This window comes from Pempheris klunzingeri, chromosome 15 (assembly GCF_042242105.1).
Source record: "Pempheris klunzingeri isolate RE-2024b chromosome 15, fPemKlu1.hap1, whole genome shotgun sequence".
NCBI classification, from domain to species: domain Eukaryota; kingdom Metazoa; phylum Chordata; class Actinopteri; order Acropomatiformes; family Pempheridae; genus Pempheris; species Pempheris klunzingeri.
The window spans coordinates 8,321,602-8,348,982 of NC_092026.1; the positions used below are offsets into that span (position 1 = coordinate 8,321,602).

Consider the following 27,381-nt stretch of genomic DNA (forward strand, 5'->3'; position numbering starts at 1 on the left):
TTTCCCATACACTACAGCAGTGTGGTGACACCTAACTGTAAATTGAAAGTGCACAGTCAAGGTTGTGTAAGTTTTCCCCCATATATCACCAAATGCTTTGGTGAAACTGGAAATAACACAAAACACTGATGAGTAACTGAGCTTCACAATGTTTACCGTTCATCGGTGACATTTCCAAATAGGGCAGAGGGAAAGCATTATGGTCTGTGCTATTTTAACCTGGAATCCTGCACAGTCTTAACTAACATTGTCTGCCATGTTCAGTGTATCAATAATCCCAGAAAGAAAACAAAAGACAAAAATATATCAGTTAGATGCAACATCCAGTTAGATCTGATAGATGTCAAAATGCTGTTTCATTTGATAGAAAGATTTTTTGTTGTTTTGTTTTTGTTATTCAGGTAAAATATTGTCTGTTCAATAACTGAAACTGGAACGTCATATTGAATGTTTGTGTAGACATTTGGATTAAAATACATACCCAAAGACTGTATTTATTGTTTTACTTAAACGGGTTTCTTTTCCATCAATGTTAAAAATGTAAAAAAAAAAATCCAAATAATTATGGGCAACTATTTGGGATGGAAATTATTATAGTGTATTGAAGTATGAGTAAGATTTTAATTACAGTAATTCAGTTGCTTTTTGATGCTATTGGTAATGTAATAGCAGTTCATTTGGATACATTAGTTTTATTCTTGTCCTCACTGTCAGTTTTCCACAGAAAACCGGTTACATAAGTGTCAACACAAGTATGAGCGTGTGAATGACCACAAAAACTTGACTACGCCCCTTTTAGCTGAGACTGAATATGTGAACAACAACAGACTCACTTTCCCAGGTTGCACTTGATGAAACAAGTTTCTTTTTATGTGTTATGTTTGAATCATATGGTTTTTACAGTGAATAACTTCAAGGCAGGCAGAGTTAGCAGGAATGTGAAAACCAGCCAAAAAAACCCAAAAATCACACATGTAAAACATTTATTAGAGGAGCTTTTTTCTTCTTTTTTTTTTTTAAAACAATCATTATACAGTACATTTATCAATGAAGCATACAGTAGAAAAAGAAAAGTTTATCTTTGTGTTAAATGACATTCTTATAAAGGTGAGAGTGAAAACACTTAAACACAGCCAGACAACAAGGCATGTTCTTCATCCTTTTAATAAAGAATCTTTTAACATTTACATACAGTATGTCCATAAATCTTCTAAACAGATAAAATAGATATATGTTTAGGCTGTGATTTATTCATATATTTCTTTTGTGTATATATTCACCATTTTTAGCATTAGTAAATTGAACATAACAAAAATGACAACATATTCTAATTTTGGGACTTTTCATTTCATGTTTGCACTTTTGCTTTCTCTATCAGTGTTTATTGATAAATATCATTTTCAACCCATGTCTTGTTATTTTTTCTATTAAACTGAGAGGATGTCATTTGTCAAATAAAAAATGTCTGAATAAAATTTTAAATGTTGTCCAGTATAGCTTTAAATGGATCTTTTACAGCAAGTGGGAACTTTAGCAGCTATTCAGTTACATCCAATTTTGTGTCTAAATGATCGTTAAAGCCCTCTGTGGACTGTTGCAGCATTCAAACACCATGTAAAGCTAAGCTGCAAACCAGCACAGGGTGTTTCATCATTTTCTGTTGCGACGGCTCAGATAGAAGATGTTTAGTAGTGCGTTCCAGTGTTAAACGGAGAGGACACGGTGCTCTTAGTTAAAGAAATGCTAAACACATGAACAGAGTATGTCTACAGATGAACTGATCATCCCTCTTGATTATCATCAAGAAGTCCATTTATCTTCACTTCAATCACATATGGCCCATAGAAGTCATCGTCCTTTTTGAGACAAGGGAGAAACAAGGCGTGCAGGCGCTCTCTCCAACCCAGCATTAACATATGTGAGTGTACCGTGCAAAATCACGAAGCAGTAAGTCAGGGTTAGGGATGGGATTAAGTTGAGAGGATTCCCCTAATTCTATGAAATATGGCATGATTAATCTTGCTGAGTGGAAGTGAAAAGCCTGCACGAGCACAACTGTATCCAGACTGAAAGCAGAGATGACTCAGCTTCTCTTAGATGTCAGGTCGACAACATCCTGTGGTGCAAAACATTATGTGTATGTCTGTGTGTCTTTAATATTACAGTTTATGGTATATTCATGTCTCCAGAAACAGTTAGCACAGATGGAGTTTCATTAGTAACACTGGTGACGGTCCACAGATTGGGAGGTACGATGGCGTGCAGACAGACACACGTGTAGACGGGGTGTTTATTTAGACATAGCTTTCTCCGCCTGGTGCCGCTGATGGCTGTGAGCGTGCCTGTCACAACAAAGACGAGAAGTACATTAGAGCGAGAACTACACATCTCTGATAACATTAGCAGTAGAAATGGAGAATTTGAGAGATATCGCAGACAGAAAGACAGAGAGGGGAGAGAAAAAAAGAGAGAATGACCTGGTGAGGTCCTCTATGTCCACGAGCATGGCGTCCTGCTCCACATGCAGCTCATCCCTCATCAGCAGCAACTGCACCAGCTCCTCATTCAAACCTGTGTTAGGTTTAGGGGGAGAGAGGAGAATAATTTAGGAGAACATTAACTTGTTGCTTTTTAGGGTTAGTTGCTTGTTCAGTTTTTTCATAATTTGACCATCATTCAATATTTATGATCAGTTAAAGGCCATAAAGCTCAGTAGAGAGTTACTATAAGAGGTTAACTGATTCAAACCAACATAATTTCTCAGTGGTATACTCCTTTGGCCACTGACCCACAAGTGCACACTAGAGCATGACTCTTCAGTATTATCAGCATTGTTAAAACCTTGTTTTTCAGCCCATGTAATAAATATTACATATGGGGAAGAACGTCTGGGACCATTAGGTTTGTTTTTTTATTGTGTCAGAGGGTCAGGAGGTTTGTTGGGTTCATAAAATACTTGCAGCAATGTTTGTGTCATATGTGTGCATGTATCTGTGTCTGCGTTTGTGTGTGTGTGTCCGTGTATACTCACTCTGAATCTGTGAGTGTAAGTCATTTGTGATGACCTGCAGCTGTCCTAGACTCATGTCCCTCATGTCCCCTCGCCTCAGATTCCTCTTCATCAAACCCTCGCTGATGTGGGGCAGATGGGGTAGCTGCATATGTAGACGCACGAGGGCAGGAAATTACTTCATGTCAAAATGTGCAAAACAGCTCAGAAGGGGAAGGAAGACTAACAAAATTATTTGATATTGATCTGTGTATCAATCTGGGTTTTCAAGTGTACATCAACCATCAACAGTGGGACAAATTTGCTGCCCTTTTGTTTTTTTTAGTATCAGGGGATTTCTCTTGGTGTCACACATACACACACATATACACAAACCCTGACTAACCATGTGCTTAGGTCATGTAAGTCCCTCATGTCATTCTTATTGTGCTGTGTTTACTGTAACAGCAAGTTATAGTAAGTCATTCCATTTTCACTTTTTTTCTCTTCACTTATCGTCATAAAATGCACTTTTCACTGAACAAGCAAAAAAGAGCTCCACACACAAATCCCCTGATCTGTATTTCTCCCTCTCACTGACTAACCAAGTCAGCCACAGGTGAACGTCTGTGCAGCTGGATTTGCCTCTCCACCTCCACTTGCATGCGTGCCATGGGTCGAGCCAGAGCCAGCGCCACTCGGGCCTCTTCCTGCAGCCTCCGCTGCACCCGCCAGAACCCGCCGCAGTCATCTAACGGGTCCGAGTCCTCCTCCGCAGTGTCTCGGTCTGATAATGATGAACTCTGCTTGCTCTGGAGAGGAAGTGGTGTGAGTAAAGTTATGATGTAACAGCCAATGTGGCTCTCACACATGATTATTAAAAGAGTAACGAGAGTAGTGGGACGAGACAGACACACACTTACTAACACACACACAAAACCACAGAGGCTAGCTAAGGTGTGCGTACCACAGGTGAAAGTGGCGTGTCCAGACTGGTCTCTGTCCTGCTGTCCTCGGCATCGCTGTCTTTGTCACTGCTGCTGTCGTTAACAAAACACACCTGCAGGTTCACCCCGCTCTGCAGTCTGAGAGGAGAAAAACACAAAGAGTGAAGAAGATGAGAGAGGAAATGTTTAAGTAAAGGCTCTGAAAATGTCTCCCAGTCAGAATGAAAGCTAATGAGAGAAAAGGGAAATTATAAAGAGATTATACTAATTTTGTTCATGCACAAAACAACATAATTTAAATGAAAGAACTCACAACATGTAGGACTTGGTAGAAACGTAGGTCTTTATATTCATCCTTAACATGACCCCACAAGAAGTTTTACAAAATTGAAAATCATAAAGACAGGAGTGGAAAGGCCGGGAAATATTTCGACACAAGAATTTTAAATTTGTATACGCCAATGTGCATTGTATGATAGATTCCAGGGGGATTTTCTACAGCACAAGACAGGGAGCACTCTGCTGTTTATTCAGTGTAAAAGAAATCCAAGTATCTCTTTCTTTATTGCAATGGCAAATTCACATGGGAATAACGACAGGGTTGTTTAGTTGTGTCATAAAGGAACAGCAATGATAAGTTGATGTGGAATCAGTCAATAATGTGAAACACTAACAAACGACACCCTTATCTGTATACTTTTATGTACTTATGGACTTAGTGTGTGTTTCATGGTTTAAGCTTAATATAACAGCATATAATTAAATGTACAATGGGGTGCTTCCAACTTTGTGGCAACGGTTTGGGGAAGATCTTGTCCTGTTTTAACATACTTGAGAAAAATATTTTGAGGCCTTGACGTCAAACACATCCAACATCTTTAAGATGAGCTGGAATGTCGACTGTGATCCTGTGCCTTAACGGCCAACACCAGTGGCAAACCCGACCTCACTAATGAGCTTGTTGCTGAATGGGAGCAAATTCCTGCAGCCAGCTTCCAAATTCTAGTGGAAAATGGTCCCAGAACAGCACTATATCAATGCTCATGGTTTTAGAAATAAACATATGTTTAACGATTACACACAGGTTATGTTTTGGTGTCCACATACTTTTGGCCATGGTGTGTATTGATGTCAGTAACATCACAATCATGTAGGAAAAGCAGTTGAAAACTTAAATGAAACTTCTATAGCCACATACATAAGATCAGGCCCTCCACAGCATTTACACCTCAAACCTCATGATACTCTGAAAGAACCTAACAAGTCAAAGTAACCTCCCCCTCCAGAACAATAACTTATACAGCATCTCACAAACTGGACAGGGCGGTGTTGGAAATTCCACCCCAAACTAAACCCCAGAGGTTGCATCTTTACCTTGATTGGAGTCACACTGTGATTGGTGGACAGTCACCGCCACAGACTTATATCAGGCATCACTTCCTCTTTCAGGAGCATTTGAACCACAGACAGAACTGCACTTCCTCTAACAGTAGCCAGGCACATAGGCGGGGGAGCAAGGCCCCATTGTTTTGACATTACGCCTCCTCTAATGAAAAAGCCAAAGTGCTATAAAGTTACTGGAGGTCAAAGTCATAATGAAAAGAAAGCAGAGCTGCATTGTACTCGCAGTGGCTTTGGTTAACCATCTTATGTCTGATGTAATGCAACTCTTTTCACTACGTGTATGTGGATATGTGGGTTTCCAAAACCTCAATTACAACATGAAATATCAATGCCATGGGAAATTGATTTCCTTCAGTTTGATTTCACATTGCATATCAAATCCAAAATATGCCAGTGCACACCTGAATAGGTGATTAACAAACTAATAGGACAGTAAAAATATAAACAGTAAAATAATGGCTATTTTAAGTCAAAATGCAGAATTATCATGTAAAAATAAGATACTAATTAAAGTATTTGGAGATTATATGAAATATAATAATATGAAAAATGTTATAATCTGTTTAAATGTAATGCTTTTTTGTAGCAGTTGGTGTCTTTTTTCTAATGGGAGATATCTATTATAGCGTGAGACATTCCACTTCGAAAGTACAGTATATCCCAATCTGAGACTTTATTCAAAATTCTTCCGAATGAGCTGGAGCATTGCTAAGTTTCTATCTCAGGACCTTAACACGCAATAAAGGTTAACCACTGTGCCACCTCCTCTGTGCCTATTCTTTCTACTCTCGTTTCTCTTTGTTCTGGTGGTAATAGTAAATTAGTGATTGTTTAGTCCAATGTCAATTCCCGACTAACTGTAAGCAGTGCAGTGTGGCTTTCTGGGAAACCTTTCATTTTCATGCAGCACGTCTGTCATGTTATGTGAGTCACTCACTCTCTTCCTCTGTTTGTTGCCAAGTTGAACATTCACACAGACACTTTTTTTTTAAATCTACTCATTACATTATGCTGCACTGTCTACTACATGACTCATTGTTTCCCAGCGGACTTCCACAAAGGGCCTGCTGTCATTTCATGTCACTTGACACCTACGAGCCAAATGACCACATGGGTTTCATGTCTCTGATTTGTTTTGGCGCCTGAGTTAGTAGATGATGTGAGCTGCTGAATAGCTCCCTCTCCTGGCTCTTGAATAACTCATTGTCAGTGCCATGTAGACAAAGCTCAAGCTGTCACAGATGCTAACAACAGACCACAGAGTTAGATGGAGAACATTATGTCGCTGTGCTGGGAAAACCATGTAAATCCAAAATGTTTACTTTTCAAGAGCCGTGAAACTGTGTGTGCCACATGCATGCATGATTAATCACAAAAAGGGGGTTAGACTGATAACTGATATACTGGTTTGCCAATGAGATGAACCAGTATATAATTAAATGTTGGCCAGTAAGCAGTTTTATAAGCAGGTTCTTTATATAGGCATAATGCATAGAGCCTATAAAAGCTAATGTAGTTTTAGGTTCAGGCTTTAAAATAGATGATCCTGATAATGATTTCTGTGAATCAATAATTAATTTCATTTAGGGCGTATCTCTCTGTTTCCCTGCCATCCATCCAATAATTCAGTCTGGGATAACATTTAAAGAAACACAGTGTCAGCTGTTAGAAGCTAAAAGAGAAAAATGGTGCCAGCCTTCAAAAGACAACATTGACCAAACCTTCACACACACACTTGATCCAAACCTACCGGGAGGACGGGCCGTTCTTGCTGCAGCTGGTGTAGATGACTGGCTCGTCGTCATAGAAACTGCCAAGGGCAAGTTTCTGCCTGATAGACTCTCTCTCATTCCTCTGGGCCTGCCAGAGAAGAGAGAAAAACGCAGGAATATAGAGAATATTAATAAAAGTGCTGCTGCTGTTGTAGCTCCATCTCTACGTGAGCGACCAAGTGGGACATACTCATGGGAAGAAATATTAAACTCGGTGTGTAGTTGTGCTATTTAAAGTAAAGCTATAAATACATTCATTGTACCAAATGGTGACACATTTTCCATTTTAGAGGAGGAGGATAAAAGGAACAAAACAGAGAGACAAACTAAGGAGGAGGGATAAATCTGGATTACGTAGGAAAAGGTAGATGGAAAGAATGTAGCAAAGTCATGCAATTTAATTTCCTGCCTTTCACACATTGAGATAATCCGACTGTGGGCTCCCATATGACACTGTCATTATCACGGTATAAATATGTTACCAGCACTATCAGAACTTAGTAAACCTATTTGTTATTTAGCCTTTTCTTTCTACATTCTACCGTCTATTTCTCCTCAACCATAAGCTCAAATAATAGGCACAGACATCACTCCTTATGTAATTCCTCCTCTCATCCTGCTCCGTCTCTAAATAATCAGCTAACCCAAAAATATCAAGTTGATGTCAGCACTCACATTCACAGAAAACCGAATACTCTGTCCCTCTGTTATTCTGAAATGTTTGATTCAGGTGGTCTAGTTTTTGCCCCCACAGTTCTGGCACACGCAGATCAGGTGAAACTCGAAATTTGCTCACAGCTATGATTATTTTAGTATAAATGCTTTTGTCTGTCTATGTATTAGCCCTGTTATTGACCGACAACCTGCTGACACCTTTCCAGGATGTACCCTGGCGCTCACCCGAGTCGTCCTGGGGAAACATAAATAAATAAATAAATAAATTGGGATAAACGAATGATTGAATCTGGCAGCTTCTGTCCCCATTAACAGTGCCCTGATAACATGCAACATGAAGAGAAAGTGTGCAGTTTTTTTCTGTCAGTAAAAAGACACTTATGTTCTTTTAACATCACAGCATTCAACAAATCTTCAAGGTCTTTGGTAATCACTTGCAGCCCTGGGACTATGATTGCTGTGAGTCATCAATAACAGTCTTCCTTTGCTCACTTGTCCATTCACAGTCCATCATGAAGACAGCAGCCAATATATACATTTAAATGGTTAAAAACACATCCGCCTTGTGCTGATGGTTCAAAATGCCACGTCATTCTGCTCTCTGTTTGGCAACTTCCTGTATGGCTAATCTCTCTTTGTGGACATTTTCTCTCCTCTCCTACTATTTATTTCTTTCAGACCTACTTTTGTTCACAACGAGAAGATTCACTGTCCTGATTTAATTGTGTCCCCTTTCGTTCCCCTCCTCTTCCTCTTCCTTTTCTTATTCGACTTCTTTCAGTGTATATCCTACCCTGAATCATTTATCATGTTCACTTTATCTCGGCTTCCACTCTGTAGCGGCACTTAAATCTCATCTCTTTTTGTGAACTGCAAACAATTTTTAGGTCATTTGAGCCGCACGGGTTTCTGTTTCACAAATCCAAAGTCTTGAAGTCTCACAAATACTGCGGAGAAATACTGAACAAATTGAGCATGACATGATTTCCTATTCTGGCACCATGATGAAAGTATTTTCATATCATGGGTTTGTGCCCACACGTCCTAAGGCTGCCTTAGTACATGTGAGCCTGTGACACACACACACGCACACACACTCCCCAACAACCATTAAATAACACTTTAATAAAAATTAGGCATGTTTCTCTCAGTGTCAACGTTCTTTCCCTGAATAACCTCAAAACCGGCCCAACACGAACACCATCTCTTCTTTTGTGATGCATCATAAGATGAGGCTGTGATGTAAGAGCATAAATCACAGTTGATTGCCGTCACTAGCCCAACCAACGCTCTGCCTCCTGATCATCCACCTTAGACAGCCGGATGTTCTCCTTACCAGCAGACTGTCTACAAACACACACACGTTCACACACAACCTATTTTACCCTCCTGGTAGAAAGTATAGCAAAAGCACCTCATGTTTGCTATAAATGATTTAGAATAATTTAATTTATGAAAAACTGAAATAAAGCATGATATATGATTAACCACACACCCATTTCATGAGACAAATTGTACTGAAAACCCAGAAAAAAGATCACATATGAACACACCCACCTCACAATCACACATCAACTCATCCATTATGGCTGACTCATCTACAGCATCTCACCCATGATGGATACCTATAAACATTATGCTACATATGCTACACCCTCAGAATCGCAAGCACATACAGGCACGAATCCACATACCTGGTAAACGCGTTTCTCCTGGTGCACCATCCTTCAGCGCATCGTACTAAAACAGCTGCCCTGCCCTTCTCTACACTGCAGTGAAGCTAGACCCAGGAGACCCTCTCATATACTGCAGCTCTGTGCAGGAGAGCGAGGGAGGGAGGAGAGAGTGGCGATGGGAGGAGGGGAGGCGGCAGAAAGAGGAGGGGGGGGAATGTGGGAGCAGGAGAGGAAAGAGTGGGAAGAGACGGAAGCAAGAGGAGGAGAGAGATGGAGAAGGGAGGGGAGAATCAGAGCTGCTCAGTGCTGCCACTGCTCTCCAGATCTGTTATCTCTTTTTCTCCTGGCTTATCCTCCTCATCTGTCTTGAAACTGAAGGAAAGGAGCAAATAGAAATCTATGTCCTGGTAGGAGGAGACAGACCTAATAGATTTACAGCAATAAGGACGTAGGATTGGTTGCACAGCAAGGTGAGTGATGCAGTGGGCTAAAAGGCCAGGCTAAACATAGTCTGATAAATGAGATTGCAACACTGGAAAACAAAACCATGAAAGAGGCTGGTCAATAATAGCTCCTCTAATGAATGTCAGCGTTTTGTGAGCAACACTGACATGGCGTCTGCATCTGCTTGTTGGACCAAAGCAGAGCAATTTCCATTGCACATTCTATTTCTTTTGTATCTTAGAGGAATCTCCTCCAGCCCCATTCCATATTCCCAGACTCAAGTGTGATGAGCCGTGAGAGAGACGAGGAAGCACACGGTGTACGTACCCACACATGCATAGACACAAATGCACACACACAGACGGTTCCCACAGTGTTGTGTCACAATGCAGCAGAGAGCTGATTTAACAACACAACATCCAAAGGTCATCCTTCTTCCTTCATCATCCTCAGAGGCCAAATAGCCTCTGAGAGCAACATATACACCATTATAATAATTTATTGTATCTATACATTTACAGAAATCATATATGCATAGACTCAGATTGCAAATGTTGTGATGGACATATTCTTTTGTCATCAGCTTGTAATTTATTTAAATTTTGATCTTTGTGTTTTTCTGTTATCCTGAAGTATGTTATTGGTAGAAACATGGACTTGTGCTGAATCCCTTTATTTCTGGTCTCATTCTGTTTTCTTGTGAGGAAGGGGGTATTTCAATTACTGTGTGGTCCAGACTGAAAGAGAGAATGACAATCACTCACAGAGATGCTGGACAGTCTGGTTCGCTCTCCACTGTAACAGACGTCTGCCTGTGGTGCAAAGATATCCTGGAGCTCCTCGGCCCAACTGCGGCTGTTCACCATGCCGCCTCTTCCTCCTCTCTGACGTTGTATGCCACAGTTGCCATCATGTCCACAGTCCTCCCACCAATGGCCCGTTGTGGCCTTTCTCATGAATACGTCTCCCTCCTCTTCCTCATCCATGTCCACATCATAGTCCTCCATACAGACAGACTGTATGGAGTGGGTGGCGCAAATGTCAGGAGTGGGGGAGGGACTAGGGGCCCTGGCTGGGAATATGGCCACAGATGGACTGAAGATATTCAGAGGTGGGATGCTGACTGAAATCAACCACTTGAATACAGGCTGTATCAGTCTTTCATTTCCATGGCGTATTTATCTTTCCTGTGACCATACAGATACAATAAATAGATTCATATGATTGCAAAATTGACTTCAACAGGAAATTATAGCAATATGTATTTTTCATATTTCCCATGCAGTTGCTATATTCCTAGTCTGTGATCATCTAGTCTCTGATTACACCTCCCTTCATACAGAGTAAATGAAAAGGGGGAAGAGGTCACAGAACAGCATAAATTCTGGTAAACTTACTGAAACACAAATGCATAGCATTGGATTCCATCCAAAATTCTAATCAAAAAGTGAAATCATATGTGTAACATATGATTTACATGGGACTTACCTTCATTGTTCAGGAGCACACCATTCCTTAAAATACTTGAAATAAAAATTCCAAAACAGTTATAACAAAACAGAGATATGCACGGTGTTGCATAAAACTACTGCTTCTCCCATGCTGGACAGAGACTGATCACCGTTAAAGGAATGATTTTAGGATTTCCAGCTCCTCTGCAGAATACTTCTTATTCCAAGGCTCAGTGCTCCATAATTCCAGCCAACTAACATTCATTCTGGTAAATGAGGAGGAGAAAAATACAGATGCACATCTACGCTCTCAAAGAAAGCATTACACGTCTGTGTGGCTCAGTTTCAGTGATGTGTGTAGATTTGTGTGTGTGTGTCTCTCTCTCCATCGTCATGGGTGCCCAGAGGAGAGAGCACCATGTGGAAGTATATAGGAACAGACAGAATGGGGGTGTGTGCACACTGTGTGAGTCTATATAGGAGTGAGGGAGTTTCACAGAAGAAAACAGTCGCAAAGATTTAAAAAAAAGAGGACATTATGGCTTTAAGATAAAAACCCAGCCTCAAGTTATTCCAAACAAACAGATTTTTGCAATCTCACATTCATAGAGTTGCTGCCACCTCCAGGCCATCAGGGACAGCCAAACTAGTCTTCCTTTGGCAGCTTCACTGGAGCAGTGAGAGATTAATCTTGGGTACATGAGCAGTACCTGGGTGAGACAGCATTTCTCATTTTAGTCAAGTTAGAGAGAAGACAAGAGGCAACCAGCAGAATTAGTTTATAAAGACAGTCCTTTCAACCTGACCATCTGCTTAAAAATCATGCTGTTTGACATTTCACAGAACAGTTTGTTTTGCTGTGCTGTTTAGCCTTAAGACCAATTGCAACACCAATGAGATGACCTGAGCAGATACTATATAGTCCATTGCTTGATTTAAAGAGTTTGAAAGGCAGCCTTGGCATAAAAACTAGCAGTGATACTTGCAATATACAGGTTGAGATTAATTCTCATTACTTTGCCCCATGATCATGCACACATTACTTAAGCGTCATCTCACAAGGGAAACATTTGCACAACAAATGAATCACAAGTGAAACCAAGCTTTAGACATCATGTTTATTGAAAGCTCAGGAATACAGGACAGCAGCTTCTGAAAGGAGAGACATTATGAATTAAAGTTTCTCACCAAGTTAAACATGCATTACAACCGATCCTTACCATTTGGCGTTGGATGCGTCAAGGTTGGTGAGGTTGTAGATTTTTCCAGTTAAACGGATTATAGTCTTGGCCTGTTGAGCTGGGAAACCTGGGCATAGGTGGCCAGTAGTAGCTTGGATGAGCGTATGCTCGAGGCTGGAGTCCTGATTTATAGCTCATTAGAGGCATGTACTTCTGGTCCTCTGGGAATTTGGCAGACTTGTTGAATGCGAGGGGTGGAGTGAAGGGAAGCTGGTAGTAAGGAACAATTGAACTGGTCGGCACTGGGTTGCTGCTGCTGGGCTGAGTGGTAGGAGCAAAAGTAGTTGTTGGTGGTACCGTCGGTTCAGCCGTTCCATGAGTTGGATAGCCATAGAAATTCTGGATAACTGGGTAGTAGTAAACGCCAGAATTTTCAGGGGTTTCTGGAAACACTTGTTTTGCTGGAGGGTAGTGGGAGTGAGGAATATATGGTGGGTAATGCATATGGGAAGGATAAGGAGGGTGTTTCTGAGCATGTGGCTTGGTAGTCGTAGTAGGCTTAGGAGTAGTTGTAGCAGAGGCCTGTGCCATCATATACATATAATAGTTATACAAATAGTAATAAACACTAGGGTCATAGGTGGAGAGATGCTTCGTCGGGTCATACTTTTGGCCAGTCGGGACCCCAGGCCTGAAGGGGAAAGGAATTTTCTGTGGATGCTTAGCAGGCTTGGGGGTAGTTGAAGCAGGTGTAGTAGTAGGCTCTGACAACATGGGACAGGTGAATTCAACTGGAGTCTCCTGCCACATCATTGGCAACATGTAGTTGCCATTCTGAAACAAATAAAGCAGCTAAGCTGATCAGACACACCAAACCTGGAATTTAGAATTTGTAAGAGCTGGCTTCATCAGGTGTATTGACAAACTCAGTCGAATAGTTTCTTCTTCAGCTACATGAATACATCCAGTACTAGTAGTAAGGAACTTAAGCTGCATTCACAGGCTTGTTGAGCAACAGCAACATTAAATGCTTTCTCCTGGATAATACATTAGTCACCATGTAAAGCTCTTAGGGAGCTAATCAATTAGGAGTGAAAGCATACCTGTTGGGTCACATTACAGCCGTCATAAGGAACAAGCAAAACAAGGCCCAGTATGTTCATAGTCATTGAGTAGCCACAGGTTTCAGGCACCTGGCTCAGAGGCAGGGGATGTGAACCACCTGAGCAGGAGAAAGACTATTATTCTACACCACCCTGTCATGCATTTTTAACATTAACTGACTTTAGACAAGCTTGGTTGTGTTAGAATACCCATTCTAAGCTGCAAGTCAGCAGCTTTTGGTCCCGTGGCTTTCAACTTCATCCGGTTTTCACCACATTGCAGGGAAGGATTCAAGCGCCTCCATGCTGCTTCATTGGCCATGCTGTTCAGCTGTGAAATGTGCGTCGACATCCCTTTGGGAGTAAAGAAGTTCAGATACAAAGTTAATACTAGCCATATTGGTTATTGAGTATCAAGCTACATTTTTTTCAAATGTAGTCTATTAAATTAGCAGTTGACTAGAAAACAAATTACCTTTGCCGTCAAATTGTTGTGGCTCATCTTGCATTAGTCTCTCATTTTCTGTGGTGCCAGCAGCAGAGGAAGACCGTGATGGGGAGTTGAGCTCTTTTCCATTGAAGAAAATGCGTCCCGTCCTTACGTCAGTCACTGTAGCCTCACTAATTACCATGTCTTGCTTAACTTTTTTACTCAGCCCTCGCAAGCTAAAACAAGTTGAACTTGGAACCAAACAGCCGAGGAGTAATATGACTGCTACAGTTCGACATGATATGCTTCCTCTTCCATCCTCACTTGCCATACTGGAGCTACACGCCTGGGGAAGATGGAAATGACAACATGGCAGAGCAACTAAATGAGAGCTTTTAACACTGAGCACACAGTGGGACCAGATGATCAGCCAGTCAGATTCTGCTTACACCTGTGTTCATTTAGCTTGCAGGTGGGGGTCGTTAAGAGCCTTTGATGTCTAATTTGAAGTGTGAAGGTGTGAAATCCAATATTGTCCCCAGTAGTGAATATGCAGACTGATACAGGCCTAACATGAGACAACAGTATTTGTCTGACCATAACTGAAATAGCTGTTGATGATGAAACGTTTAATTCAAAGGAGTTATATTTGGATTTTGATTACACTCCAAATCCAAACATTATCTAAAAAAAGAATTAGGGTAGTCTACATAAACTGCTGTTCTTGCTTTGTTGTCATACTGGGAAAATATGTGGATTAGATGATGGAGAATATGCAAAAAAAAAATAACAGTGCAAGCACAGACAATGAAAAGTAAATGTTGAAATACACAAGGAATGTGTATAAATCCTCCTCTTAAATCCTTTATTAAATGTATTTCATTCATAAATCTAATTGTTTTCTTTACCCTGAAAACAGCGAAGTTTTCTCAATCACAGATACAGCCAGTGGGTTGGCCCTTTATTTGCCATTGACAGAAGAGAGATGTCAGGAAATCAGAGGGTAATAAGTCTACAGCCTGATGGGGGCCAGACATATTGTGGTTAATGGTCAGTGCTGTTACCCCTTGGGCTACCAAGTCATCCCCGAGTCACATTGTTTTTAAAATGTGGTGGCAGGCAGACAGTTAAGAGCAAAAACATAACCTTGAGATATATAAGAGTAAAGGCAAGAGTCGAGGCAAATTCCTGATTTGGGGTTATATAGGGCATCATCCTACCTTGTTTACTGTCAATGTCTTTCAGCTTTTTTAATTTCTTGTAGAATAGGTTATAGTTGCAGGTAGCAACACAACTCTATGTCTCATGTTACTTCAAATTTGAGACTCACACCTAGAAATGGTTGAACCATGGTGTCTCCAGTTGGAGGATCAGCCCCACCATGACTAAGACAGATTGGAGGCTGTTCAGAAGCAAAAAAAGGAATCAATTTCACATCCAAAATTTTTTTAATCCAGTCTCCCTTTTTAAATGAAAAAGGATCCTTATTGCATCCGAGGAGCAACTTAGTTTCATATTAAAGGATGTTAGAACTAGACTGAACCATTTGTCATCTGGAGAGCCCCTTTGTCAAGAGTAAATGTTAACCTCTACAGACATGGAATACCACTTGATAAAGTGTAATTTTCAGGAGTGAAAGTCACTTCAGTCAAGGCATTAAATATGAAGACCTGGACAAGAAAGCTTAGTTTTATCATCATTTATTAGAACAGTCAATCAATTGCACTCATTGATGGTAATATGGCAGAAATGGAGACAGATGGTGATCATGGGGATAAACGTGTAGGGGGATTGGTTCATCAGTTTCTGGGATTGGTGTTGTAGCTGGCTGAGGAGTTGGAAATGGGAAAAAAGGAGGGGCAAAATGGAAAAAAGGATGATATGGATAGAAGGGCAGGTGTGGCAGTGAATGAGGTTGACTTGTGGTCGTGGGTTCAGAAGTTGGCGTCGTCACAGGCTCTTGGAACCAAGGGTAATAATATGGAAAGCCATAGGGTGGGGGAAAGTTGGGATTTGAGATGTGTGGGTCCTTGAACGGAGGCAGCTGATGCATGTGAGGCACCTGGGGCAGCTGATGCATGTGAGGCACCTGGGGCAGCTGATGCATGTGAGGCACCTGGGGCAGCTGATGCATGTGAGGCACCTGGGGCAGCTGATGCATGTGAGGCGGTACTGTAGTTGTGGAAGCAGGTGCTGCAGGTTTGGGACACCAGAGAGAGACTGGAGTTCCCCGCCAACGCATTGGGAGCATATACCCACCACCCTTGGGGAGGAAAAATGCATACAAATCAAGGCATTACACCAGCTGGGTTAGCCTAGGACTGCAGTGACTCATTAGTGAATATGTACAGATTTACTTGAATCGTCAAGTCATCTATAAAATAAAATATTGGTGAATGTGTACCAATGTTACACCCAAATTAAAATGTCTAAAAGCGCATTTTGACCATTAGTGTTGATGTTTTTGCTTTGTTTAGGCAGTTAGTTGGTTTCAACAAATCTTTACCTCTTGAACCATGTTGCAGCCATTATAGGGAACCAACATAACAAGTGCAAAGGGGTTCTTCTGCATGCTGTAGCCACAGGAGGCAGGGACCTGGGACAGAGGCATTGAACGGGGTTTTCCTGTGGGGGGGGGGGCAGAATTGTTGTGACTATGCAATCCTTGGTGGAAACATCAGATTGTATAGTGTAGCTAATTAACCCTACTGATTTACCTTGGTCTACTGCAAAATGTGAAGCTTCTGGTCCCAGTGCGCTGAACTTCAGCTGGTCCCCACCACACCGCAGGGAAGGTGACATGCCGGTCCATAAACTGGGATCTGCTGCTTGCAGTCCTGGCAGGCCTGACAGGGATCATCAAGAATTAGTAGTATTACAAGCCTTTTTTTTCCTCCATTAAACAGCACTTTTTCCTGAATCAAGACCACAAATACAAGTTTAACTAAACAACTTGTGCAATTTAATACAGTTGAAGACCTCAGAAATTTGTACCTGCAGAGTCTGCTTGATAAGCAGCTTCATCCTCCATAGAAGTGTTGGAGGAGGATTTCTTGGTCCCATCTATGACTGGTGACTGAAAAACCTTCCCAAACACAATTTTTCCCTCTTTGAAACTTCTCGTTTTGGCTGCGTCAGCGCCTTTTCTCCCTTCTCGTCTTTCTGATTTTTTCAGTCGATAACAATCTATCGTTTGCGCCAAAAAACATGTCAGAATTACAGCTGCAGCCAAGCAAAGAGTGGCGGTTTTCCTTTTTCCTTTACACGTCATTCTGTTGTGACACCTGGAAATGATGAGCGCAGGGAGATACTGCTTCAACACTGTTATTTATGTTGCTGTTGCAGGTAGAGCAGGTGCTTCAACAACAAATCAAAAGCTGCCTTTGATGGACTAACTGATAGTTCAGTGATCTAATGGCATTGGTTTCACCTGGGTGATATCAAGGCTGATGGACTGGGTGGGGGTGGGGGTGGGGGTGAGTTTAGGGTAAGATTTTATTACTTGTTTTTTTTCAGTTTAGAACCAGGCTATGATATCATAAGTCAGCTGAAAAACTACATAAATGGATATGGCAGATAATAAAAGTTGATTATCAGAGAGGCTCATTCTGACCCAGATTACTAACCAATGAGGAAAAAAAAGTACAACTGCTGCCATCTTCTGGAGAAATACTGTTAAAATATGGGAAAAGTGTGAAAGAGGGTTTTGAAACACTGGGTGAAAAAGCACATTACCTTACAAAACCTTTCAGAACACACAATACATAAGTTGGATATATTATTCATAAACTTCAACTTTCAAGGCTGTTTCAGGATTCTCCTTTCTACTCTTCTGCAGCTCACATTGAGGGAGTGTACAGTCGGCACAGTGTTTCTATTGTAATTGTTTATATAATACTTCTGGGTATTAAAACCAGTCAGCCAGCAGTCAAAATTAAGTTCTCACATGTTTATGTGCTGCTGTGGGCAGCTACTTCATCTCCAAGGTTACTGACAACACCAGCAAGTGTGACACATTAAGGTGAGAGCATTAACTTGTGCACATTGCTGTTTTTGTGTGGGTGCTATTTTCTTAGTAATATAATTTAAATATCATACTTTGGAATTATCGAACACATACATTTAGTAAGTGTATTGGCTATTGGTTTCTTCATCTTCTGTTATTCTGTCCTGGGACAAATGCACTTCACACAGTGACTTGACAAAAAGATGAAGTCCAGCTTTTCCTGTAAGTCTGCTCTAAACACTCATTCAAGCCTGTGTTCACTCTCTTACTCTTAGTGGGACTTAAGTCATACCGCACTAACTCTTGTTTTACCATTACACAGATGCTGCCGGTGCTACATTGGAGCATGATCTCAGTGAGCAACTGTCTGTCCTGGATGACCATGTAAGACACATATAGACACAATAGTGAACAATACATAATCTTCCTTTTCAGTAATGTTTTTGATCAATGAATATCTGATTTAGTCTTTGATCAATTACTTGTTTATTTCATTCGGTTTGTGTTTGTCTCTGGGTTTTGTAAGAGGATACCACAGAGCTGTCCACAGTCTGTCAGTGACCCTCCCAGCTATTGTATCAGAGCAGCAGGAGTTCTGAGGTACAATCGGGAGTCTGACAACCATAGGATAAACACCATTCTTCCAATGGTAATAAGATCACATTTCTACCTAGAGTCATAAAATCGCATGTACAGCAAAGTGGTTTTATGATTAGTCAAATTGAGCACTCTGTCGCCCTGTCCCAGCCTCAGACAGAACACCCAGTCAAATGTGAGTACTGTGGAGAAAAGGCCAAACCTTCTCTGGATCTAACACAGGTACAGTGGCCTGAGGTGAGGAAAAAACTGAATGCAATAAAACAAATTCCACAAATCTACCTGATGCAATGCTGACTGCCCTGCATCCTCTTTTGTGTGCACCTTAGACAATTCCACTCTTCTGCTGTGCCCGGTGGCGGCAGCTATATGAGATGCTGGCAAAGCAGAGATGTTTGGTTGAGGGGAGATACGACCTGAGGCCTGGCACTGCAACATCACTGGGAGACAAGCCAGCCACAGAGATGGAGGAGATTCTCTTCCAAGGCAGAGAGATGGAGGATCACAACAAGTTTATCTTGGACTTACCGAGTGGATTTGGGTACAAATGCACTTCATTTCTTTAATCCAGCACAAAGATTGTAAAATGGTAAGCTTAATAATCAAGTGCAATGCAATCTGTATCCTTTATTAGAGAACGATCAGAAGTGAGAGTCTACGAGGGTGACTCAATTCAACTACCTGGAACAGAGACCTGTGAGTGGCTGCTCACAGTTGGTGAGAAAGAAAATGATTATGACTTTAAATAACCCCGTGAGACTGATACAGTCTGTTCTGCGCTGTTGTTTAGCTGCCCCTACATCAAAGGTCCTCAGTTTCCGGCTCTCTTGTGCTCCAGGAAAAGGATGCTGGACACAGAGCCCTTCTCGCTCAACTGAGAAGCATTTGAAGATAAAAGCAGATGAGGAGCAGGTGCTGGTCCCGCTTTGTGACCACAAACCACTTCAGTTCCGCATATGTCATCATCAGGTACCCACAAATCATTATCCTGTTTTCTTTCATGGCCCGTGCAGCAGTTAACAGTTTGTTCTATTAAAGTCAATACTATGAATATCTTATGTGGTTAATTTTTAGCTATCAGCAGTGATGAGTCCACACACTGTGTCTGATCAGTGCATAAAACTGTAAAAATGCAGCACAAGCTTCTTTTTCCCATGAGTAGGCTGAATAGTTATAATAATAATCATTAATGGCTATTAAAGGATTACTCTAGTATTGTACTCTGATAAAGTTTATAAAATGTAGAAGAATATTAATCATCTTTTGACCGTGTTTAATCTCATACTTTCACAGGGTGGGACAGAATTTCTCCAGAAGTATTACTCCAGTGGCATGACATTTCTCACTGCGTTCCCTGATGGCTCTGCTCAGGTCTTGTATCCACTCCACAACTGAATGTCTGCAGGTTTTTTGTTTTTTCTCTCTCGTGTGATTAGATTTTCTGTGGCATTTAACACAGAGACCGATGTTAGATTGTATGTGTGATACAACATGTACTCTGAGGTGGGCGTTCCTGTCCTTATCGTCACGGCAACAGTTATCCCTCAGGCCTCTTGGCTCTGCTTGTCGTGGTCACTGGAGAAAATGGAAGGGTCTGCATTGTGTATGATGACAGCGATGCCTCATGTCAACCAATTAGAGCCATGTTCCAGTCTGATGGCAGGGGGACATGTTATCACAGCAATGGAAACATATGGTACATAGCAAAGTGTTTATATTTATCAGTTCTATATTTAAAATGCTCATAACTCATATTATATTGGTGATAGATTGGTGAAGTATAGGTAATATAATTATCCTAATAAAATAGATTCATACCTGTTTTAATACTAATGGGTGCATCTTCTGGATGAATGATGTATGACAGTGTCAATAGTCTATAACATGTGATATATGCACATGTGTGCTTATGTTGCAGGCTTACCTTAAACAGATCAGGCGGTCAGTGTTTGGATGTGACAGGTGCCAGGGTTCGGCGGTGGAGCTGGAGCAGTCTGAGCCTCACTCCCACTCCCCTGCAACCCATCTTCCTGTCCCTCAACAAAACTATTGGGATCCGAGTCCTATCGAAGGAGCGAGTGTTTATCTCCTTCCTGGCAAGAGGCCAACAAGTAAGGTTCAGCGTGGGTTCCTGCTGCGCTCAGGTGAACTATTGCTTTCTATTCTTAACCACCTATTTCAATGTTTTGGTGATGTGCACTACCACAAAACACGTCCATCTTGCAGTAGCCAGTATTTCCGGCTCTCCAGTCATTGTTGTGTGCAAAGCGTTCTCTTCTTCACTGATGTTTCTGCTGGCTTTGATTCTGCACAATGATCCTGAAACATTATTCCAGGGTGAGTGTAAAACAGACGGGGCTGCTCCAGGACCATCAGTATTTAAGGAGGAGCTGTTACTGTTGGCATCCAAAATCAGGATCCACCAGGCCATTCAGCACCTTCACCAGTACTTGACAGCGCCCTCCAGTCCCCTGCTGCCCAAGACCACGTAAGCCCCGCACCTCCATGTTGTTGGATGAAGCCTCCAGGAAGTCAGTGCTGATGTGACGATGAGTGAGAGCGAAAGAGCCTTCATACACAGGTGCCTTCAGGACCGCCTTTGAGATACCACTGTTAAAGCACACTGCGACATAATTACAGCATAAAGGCATATTAGTGAAGTCAAGTTCCACAGAGCAGATTAAAAGCCTTTCAGTTTTACTATTCCTTTCACATTTTTAACTTTGATTTGGATACAGTATTCCACAGTAACTGAGGGGAACCTGACAGACTAAATAATAACCGTTTATTGGCTACGTGTGTGCTTACATATGTTTATGTTGTCTTTTAGCAAAAAAGCTAAAACCTGGTTCCTTCTACACAATTTCATGGCTTGCAGGGATGCAGTTTTTTTTTCCCCACTCATGGTTAGTATTTGAGACCACGACTTGGGGTCAAAAGAAGAAAATAAATCACCTCTAATGTTTATGTTTTTTCACAGAATGCCCTAATCTTTCTCCCTAGTCAATCTTAAAACCCACAGGGAGCAGGAGGTCATGTTGACTTTTGCGCATATTGGATTATACTGGCAACAAATCCAAGCCCTCACAAATATGGGTGCAGTTCCTACTAGAACTCATTATGTAGGAAAGTAACCATATTCCTTAACAGGAATATCCAAAATTCAGCGAGTGAGTATGGCACTGTGACTTCACTCATGTTTTAGGCTTACGTTCAACTCAGACTTAATCCGTTTTGTGTCTTCTGATCAAGTTAGTGTAGATCCTCAAGTCCTCCTAATAACATTAGGTTGAGCAGATGGCTAAAAGATGAGCACTCTTCACTTGAATAACGCAGGATGTCTGCTTCGCAAAAACAAACAAGCGCCAAGCAGAGGACATTCAGAGTTCCCACTTCTCCTCTCAGGTTTCCTTTCCTTCCACTCACTAAAACCTTGAAAAGTATCCACCATCCTGTAAAATTTAAATGTTTTTCACTTCATTTGGTTAACTTGGGATGTTATTTCTAACACCATATTTCACCACATGACAGCTTCATAGTTACAATATGTTTTATTAATCTTCTCAGCTTCCTTCAAGTTATGTAAATATAAAAATTATTCAGAAATCATACAAGACACAATTCCCCGATGCTATTTCCACAACAGTGATGACAGATTGTAAGTGTTGCATTTTCTACATGACTAGGCTACTTTTAGAACAATAAACTTAAAACTCTACGTATGGCTCAGTGGTACAAGTGACAATTATTTTTTATTTATTTATTTTTTTATATTCACATAGGTCAATTATATGCAACAAGTTAAAGACTATAAGAATCAATGTTAAATCTCTCCCTGTGGGATCACTGGTGTCACCTGGATGAAATCTGCAGTAGTATGAATAGTACAAGAAAATGACAGAATGGCCAGCACTGTTGCCATGGATCCCACTCTGGCGTCAGGGGCGGGACGTCTCTAAGGGGCATGGTGAAGAGTGATGGGGGCATCCAGTCTGTGCTAGCAGTCCTCCTGCCTTCAGCGCAGACCTTCATAAACATCACTTCACAGCCCAGTGAGAAACCCACCTCAAACCTAGACGGACAGAGAGACCGGGAAGATCACATTTAAAAAAATAAAATAAACATTTCCACTGGCAAATGCGTATTTCACTGCATTTATTTTATATTTATATTAAAAACATCTTTAGTGAAAGCTTAGTGAAAATAGAAAACAGTGCTTTGACCACTACTGTACTCACATGGAGGGGCTTTTAGCTCCAGCCAAGATGTGAAGAGTAGGGTTAGGAGTGGTGGTGTGTTCTTGTGTTCATGTGAACGTTCATCTTCATCTCATTGTCCAGGATTTGCACAAGCTGCTGCATGGAGGGCAGGTGACCTGACTCTAGTTTTGACCACACTGGCACATCTATGGAGAGACAATTGTCACTTAAATGAAATTTAAGCATCACATGACTTCATTAATATTATGTCACAAAGACTCTTTTTTCTTTAAACTTATTTGCAGCCATCTGAGAGGTTATTATATTAAATAGTTACAGGTGCAGAAAAAACAACAACTGTTGACTACACAATTTCCCTCATTACCAGTGTCTGATAACCAAAATCAATCTTAAATCAAAAGCTAATGGGGTCAATAAACTCCATGCTCACCATTTAATGTGATTTCAAACGCTCCTGTAGACATCAGCTGGTTTTCAATCATGTTACTGAGGAAGAAGACCATCATGCAGGCATATATCTGGAAAAAAGAAAGCATGAAAGAAACCTGAGTTACAAAGTTCTGCACAAAAACATTTTCCCAGTTGTGTTAGCCCTTTTTTTTTTTTTTTGCATCATGCTCATTTGATCCACAGGATGAATTGACAGATTAACATGAAGCTGCTTTAGAAAACTTCGGAGTGGTGAGCAACAGCTGCAGACGCACGGACACAGTTGATAAACTCGTCTTTTTTTTTTTTTAAATCAACAAAAACTTTAAGTGGGTTGTTTGCTTTTCTTTTAGAGAAAATAAACAGTCCAGTTCATTTATTACTGGCGTGATAGCAGATTCAAATGGTCCACATCAGAAATAAAATCTTTTGTACGCTTTCAGACAACCACACGCAGACATTGTTGCAGCAACGCTTCAGTTACCAAACACTGGTCGTGTTACTGATTTGAGTTTGGATTTTGAACGATGTGTGAAAAATTACTTGGTAACTTATAAACAGGTTTTCTTCTGTGCAAGTGTTCTATTTGTTTCTTGCTGCCTCGTCTCTTGTTTCATGTTGCTTTCTGCTTACAGATCGCAGGGTAGTCAAGAATGGACCGAGTTCTCTCTCTCCTTATTGGTTGATGAGATTAGGGCACAGTCGGATTATGTAGTAGAAAATGACAGGGCCTGGGACAATGCGACCGGATTTCTTTTCTCAAGTCACTTGATTTGTGAAAATATAAGACAGTTTAACCAAATAGCACCAAAGTCATTCTGGATCTACACTTACAGCAACTTTAAATGCACACACAATGCAGGAGACCCTCAGACTAGTTATCAGTACTAACTGTTATCAGTCAAGTTGTGGTTTAGATGTAAACAAAGGAAATTATAGATTTAGCATTTTGCTAGGACTTGTTTTGATAATATTCTGTATATACAGATCGCCAACTGTTTGCAGATGTCTGATGTTAGCAGTTATAGGCCAGTCTCCCTGAGCCAGTGGCATGTTGGTTACCCTGGAGATAACAGATCCAATCAAATAACACTTAACACAACCTGAAGTCCCTGAATGAACAACTAATGAAATCCCACGGGTGAATTGTACTTGGCAGTATGTGTGCACACAACTGTATTAGAAACACAGACAAACTAAAGCCCTCTTTCCAATCCATGCACGGGTGCAATATCTGTGGTGATACATGAAAATTACAGTGCGAGTTCTCTCATAAGATCAGAGCTGTAATGACCCTTTAGGTCCTAGAAACCTTACCTTATTTCCCTGGCCCCACTCCCAGATGCCTGGAGCTTGCATACCAAAGAGGGCGAATGGGTCCCTGCCGATAATAATCAGCCCAATCACCAGCAGTTTGAACATAGACAGGAAGGAAGCAATGTGTCTGAGGAAATAAAACAAATTAGCTTTTAATACAATTCCTAGACATAACAACATAAAGCAGATATAGACATCAAGTCAGTACAAAGCCTTCAAGATTGATTACAATTATCCAGATAGATGTACAATAAACGTGATTCTCAGGTATCAAAGAAAAACTTTCATTTGAGGTAAAAAAAACAAACCAAAAAACCCCAGTATATTTAATATATTAGACATAATAAATGAAATAATCTAAAGGGCACAGTGGCAGCATTTTAATAAATCATATCCAATAATTTATTGAAAATACAGCTTCACTTTTGAACCAACTGTTACTATATTAGATGAACACTGTTCAGGGCGTGGCCTCAGTTTACACAAATTAAGCTTCACTGTGCAGAAACATAAGGAATTGAAGTTCAGTGAATGTCACCGGCTTCATCCTGTGCAAATAATTGCCATCCATTTCACAGAGCCTGCATCCTATTAATTCCAGTTTGACTGCCTTTAAACTCCAACACGTGTAACTGGTTGTACTACAGCCCATTAGTAGACAAGCTTATTCTAACAGTGACTCAGAGATAGACAGACACAGCTTTAGACTTAGAAACCCAGCGTGTGATACCGTCTCCTTTCTTTAATGGAGCTAATCTCTGGTTTGTTTATTAAGAGTCAACTGATGAGGACCCAAGGGACGCCACACCTCTAACGGCAACACCTGGGACTATTGCACAAATGAGACTCTGATCCAAATACAGCTGCTTCACAAGCCCGCTGACTTTATTACACGAATGACGTGATTTTCAGAGGCAAAATCCTAATCTGTGCATTTCATGGGCGATTCTAAAATAAGGGGAGAAATATGCTGAAGAAAAATTAGAGAGTATTAGTCTCAGGGCTGCAGATTGTGATTTTCATTATGAGTGAATCAGCTGATTTTTCTAATTTTATCATTCATCAAGAACAATAATTCTTGTGTGATACAGTGGTTGAGATCATGCGACAACTCAAAGCAAAGCTGACAAAGCTTTCATTTTCATGTAGCCCACAAATATGCTGGGAATACACACCCCGTTGCCAGTTTATTAGGCACATCCAGCTAAAACTAACAGTCTAATACAACAGTCCTGCAATACCTCCTCCCTTCATAAAGGTTAAAACATTTCAGGGGTGTTTAATCAACTGCGTGGTCATTGTTTGTGGTGCTGTTGAATTGTAGGGGCGTTTGTTACAAAGCCTCCCCTCATTGGTTTAAATGGAAACTGTCAGCACAGCTCCGATGATTCACCTTTGACTTAGGTTTTATCATTTTCAGGGCCAGTAGTTTCGTCTACGTCCATGAAACTACCCAACACAAATCCATGGCCAGATAAGCCGGACTGCATGAGAAGTCCGTTTCCTCAAACCCAATCACAGCTAATCTCAGGCGGCTTTCAGACCGCTTTAATAAAGCTGGATATAATCCACTTGTAACATGGCAGACACCCAACCTTTCTCTTACCGATAGAGGGGTACAGGAAGGTAGTTCTCTCCTTCAATACGGATGTCTGGGTACCGCTGGTACAAGGCCTGCGTGTACTCCTCAAACACCCGCTTGTACCCTCAGGAGATGCTGTGTGAAGACAAACACACTGTTGAAAGACTTGCACAAGTGCACGGTTGGAAGAACAAACAAGGACAGCCAAAACAATACTGTGATCCCAAGCTGAGATCTGGCACATGTGAATTCCACAGTTATCTGTGGATCATTTTTCTTCTTCGTGGAAAGTTTTAGAGGCAGCATGCTAGCCTGCTTTGAATTCAACACTTGGTACTCCAAGTGCTGCCTGCTTACTTTAGGGAAAAGCATGTCATCATATTTCTTTGCACATAAACGTTTTAAAATCATGTAACATCGTTATTCTAACAACTTATGAACATGTGTTACAGTCGACTGATTTAAGCTAGCTTTACATAGCTAAACTACGGTTACTCCACACAGTCATGAACGGATACATTAGCTAGTTTCAACTTTCCGACAAGATCCAAGCACAGGCAACATGTTCAACTTAAGGTTGCATAAAATAATCCCAGACAACACTTAGCTTGGGTTGTGAAAGAATTGTCTAACTTGTTAACCTGTGGACCCGAGAAGACTGTTGCTGGTTTTAGCGCTAACTCGCATGTTTGACAGCGGAAGCGGAGCCATGTTTTCGACGAAGTCTTCAAGAGAAATGGTAAAAAAAAAAAAAAAAGAAAAAAAAAAAAAACATATTTAAACTCACAGAAAACGTTTTCTCACTGTGTGCTCACAAGGTGGGTGAATAACTTCGCAAACACAACAGGCGTAACATGAACGGTCCAGCTGTGATAAGTTAGCATACACAACCCTCCGGTTAGTTAACATTAGCTTCTGTCCTTTTTCGGCCTACGATGTTGTTAGCCGGGCTGGGGAGCTAGCGTGCAGTGACTCGCCAGATTTTCGCTCACCAAATTTGAAACTTGAGAAGAGGTCCCGTGGCAAACTGCATCTTCATCTTCTTCACGCCACTGCTGTCACCAGACGTGGCGCAGCACAGCGAGAAAACCCCCAAGACGAGGAGCGAAAATCGTAGCCACTTCATCGCCGTCCGTTCCGGGGTTTGTTTCCTCACTC

The 27,381-nt window shown here is 41.1% G+C and overlaps 3 protein-coding genes and 1 long non-coding RNA gene across 4 annotated transcripts; 1 reads left to right on the plus strand and 3 right to left on the minus strand.

Moving 5' to 3' along the window:
- Nucleotides 1-1,961: 1,961 nt before the first annotated feature.
- Nucleotides 1,962-9,553, minus strand: LOC139214637 (schwannomin-interacting protein 1-like). Its single transcript, XM_070845538.1, has 7 exons — nt 9,482-9,553; nt 7,091-7,200; nt 3,957-4,074; nt 3,595-3,801; nt 3,032-3,155; nt 2,478-2,571; nt 1,962-2,342 (listed from the first exon to the last, which is right to left on the minus strand). Exons 1-7 carry the CDS (start codon nt 9,509-9,511, stop codon nt 2,291-2,293), a joined length of 735 nt encoding a protein of 244 aa, XP_070701639.1. The 5' UTR covers nt 9,512-9,553; the 3' UTR covers nt 1,962-2,290.
- Nucleotides 9,554-16,225: 6,672 nt separating this feature from the next.
- On the minus strand, nt 16,226-17,357 carry LOC139214849 (uncharacterized). The gene is made up of 4 exons (XR_011585481.1): nt 17,067-17,357; nt 16,790-16,918; nt 16,579-16,697; nt 16,226-16,335 (listed from the first exon to the last, which is right to left on the minus strand). It is a non-coding gene; the product is annotated as an uncharacterized lncRNA (long non-coding RNA).
- Nucleotides 17,358-18,281: 924 nt separating this feature from the next.
- Nucleotides 18,282-21,167, plus strand: LOC139214129 (glutamate-rich protein 6). Its single transcript, XM_070844887.1, has 9 exons — nt 18,282-18,300; nt 18,401-18,462; nt 18,826-18,897; nt 19,005-19,161; nt 19,514-19,644; nt 19,969-20,051; nt 20,213-20,371; nt 20,594-20,819; nt 21,012-21,167. Exons 1-9 carry the CDS (start codon nt 18,282-18,284, stop codon nt 21,165-21,167), a joined length of 1,065 nt encoding a protein of 354 aa, XP_070700988.1.
- A 1,241-nt stretch (nt 21,168-22,408) lies between these two features.
- On the minus strand, nt 22,409-27,381 carry selenot1a (selenoprotein T, 1a). Its single transcript, XM_070845023.1, has 6 exons — nt 27,216-27,381; nt 26,248-26,358; nt 24,642-24,768; nt 23,326-23,413; nt 22,914-23,080; nt 22,409-22,747 (listed from the first exon to the last, which is right to left on the minus strand). Exons 1-5 carry the CDS (start codon nt 27,347-27,349, stop codon nt 22,956-22,958), a joined length of 585 nt encoding a protein of 194 aa, XP_070701124.1. The 5' UTR covers nt 27,350-27,381; the 3' UTR covers nt 22,409-22,747; nt 22,914-22,955.

What these genes read in the sequence shown, in the direction of transcription:
- LOC139214129 (XM_070844887.1), top strand. An exon ending in TCCGCATATGTCATCATCAG is followed by an intron (nt 19,645 to 19,968) that starts GTACCCACAAAT and finishes ATACTTTCACAG; the next exon opens with GGTGGGACAGAATTTCTCCA. An exon ending in TGGGTTCCTGCTGCGCTCAG is followed by an intron (nt 20,820 to 21,011) that starts GTGAACTATTGC and finishes ACATTATTCCAG; the next exon opens with GGTGAGTGTAAAACAGACGG.
- LOC139214637 (XM_070845538.1), bottom strand. Translation starts at nt 9,511, where the DNA reads ATGGTGCACCAGGAGAAACGCGTTTACCAG. An exon ending in AGGAGAAACGCGTTTACCAG is followed by an intron (nt 7,201 to 9,481) that starts GTATGTGGATTC and finishes CTTCTCTGGCAG; the next exon opens with GCCCAGAGGAATGAGAGAGA. An exon ending in GACATAGAGGACCTCACCAG is followed by an intron (nt 2,343 to 2,477) that starts GTCATTCTCTCT and finishes TTGTTGTGACAG; the next exon opens with GCACGCTCACAGCCATCAGC.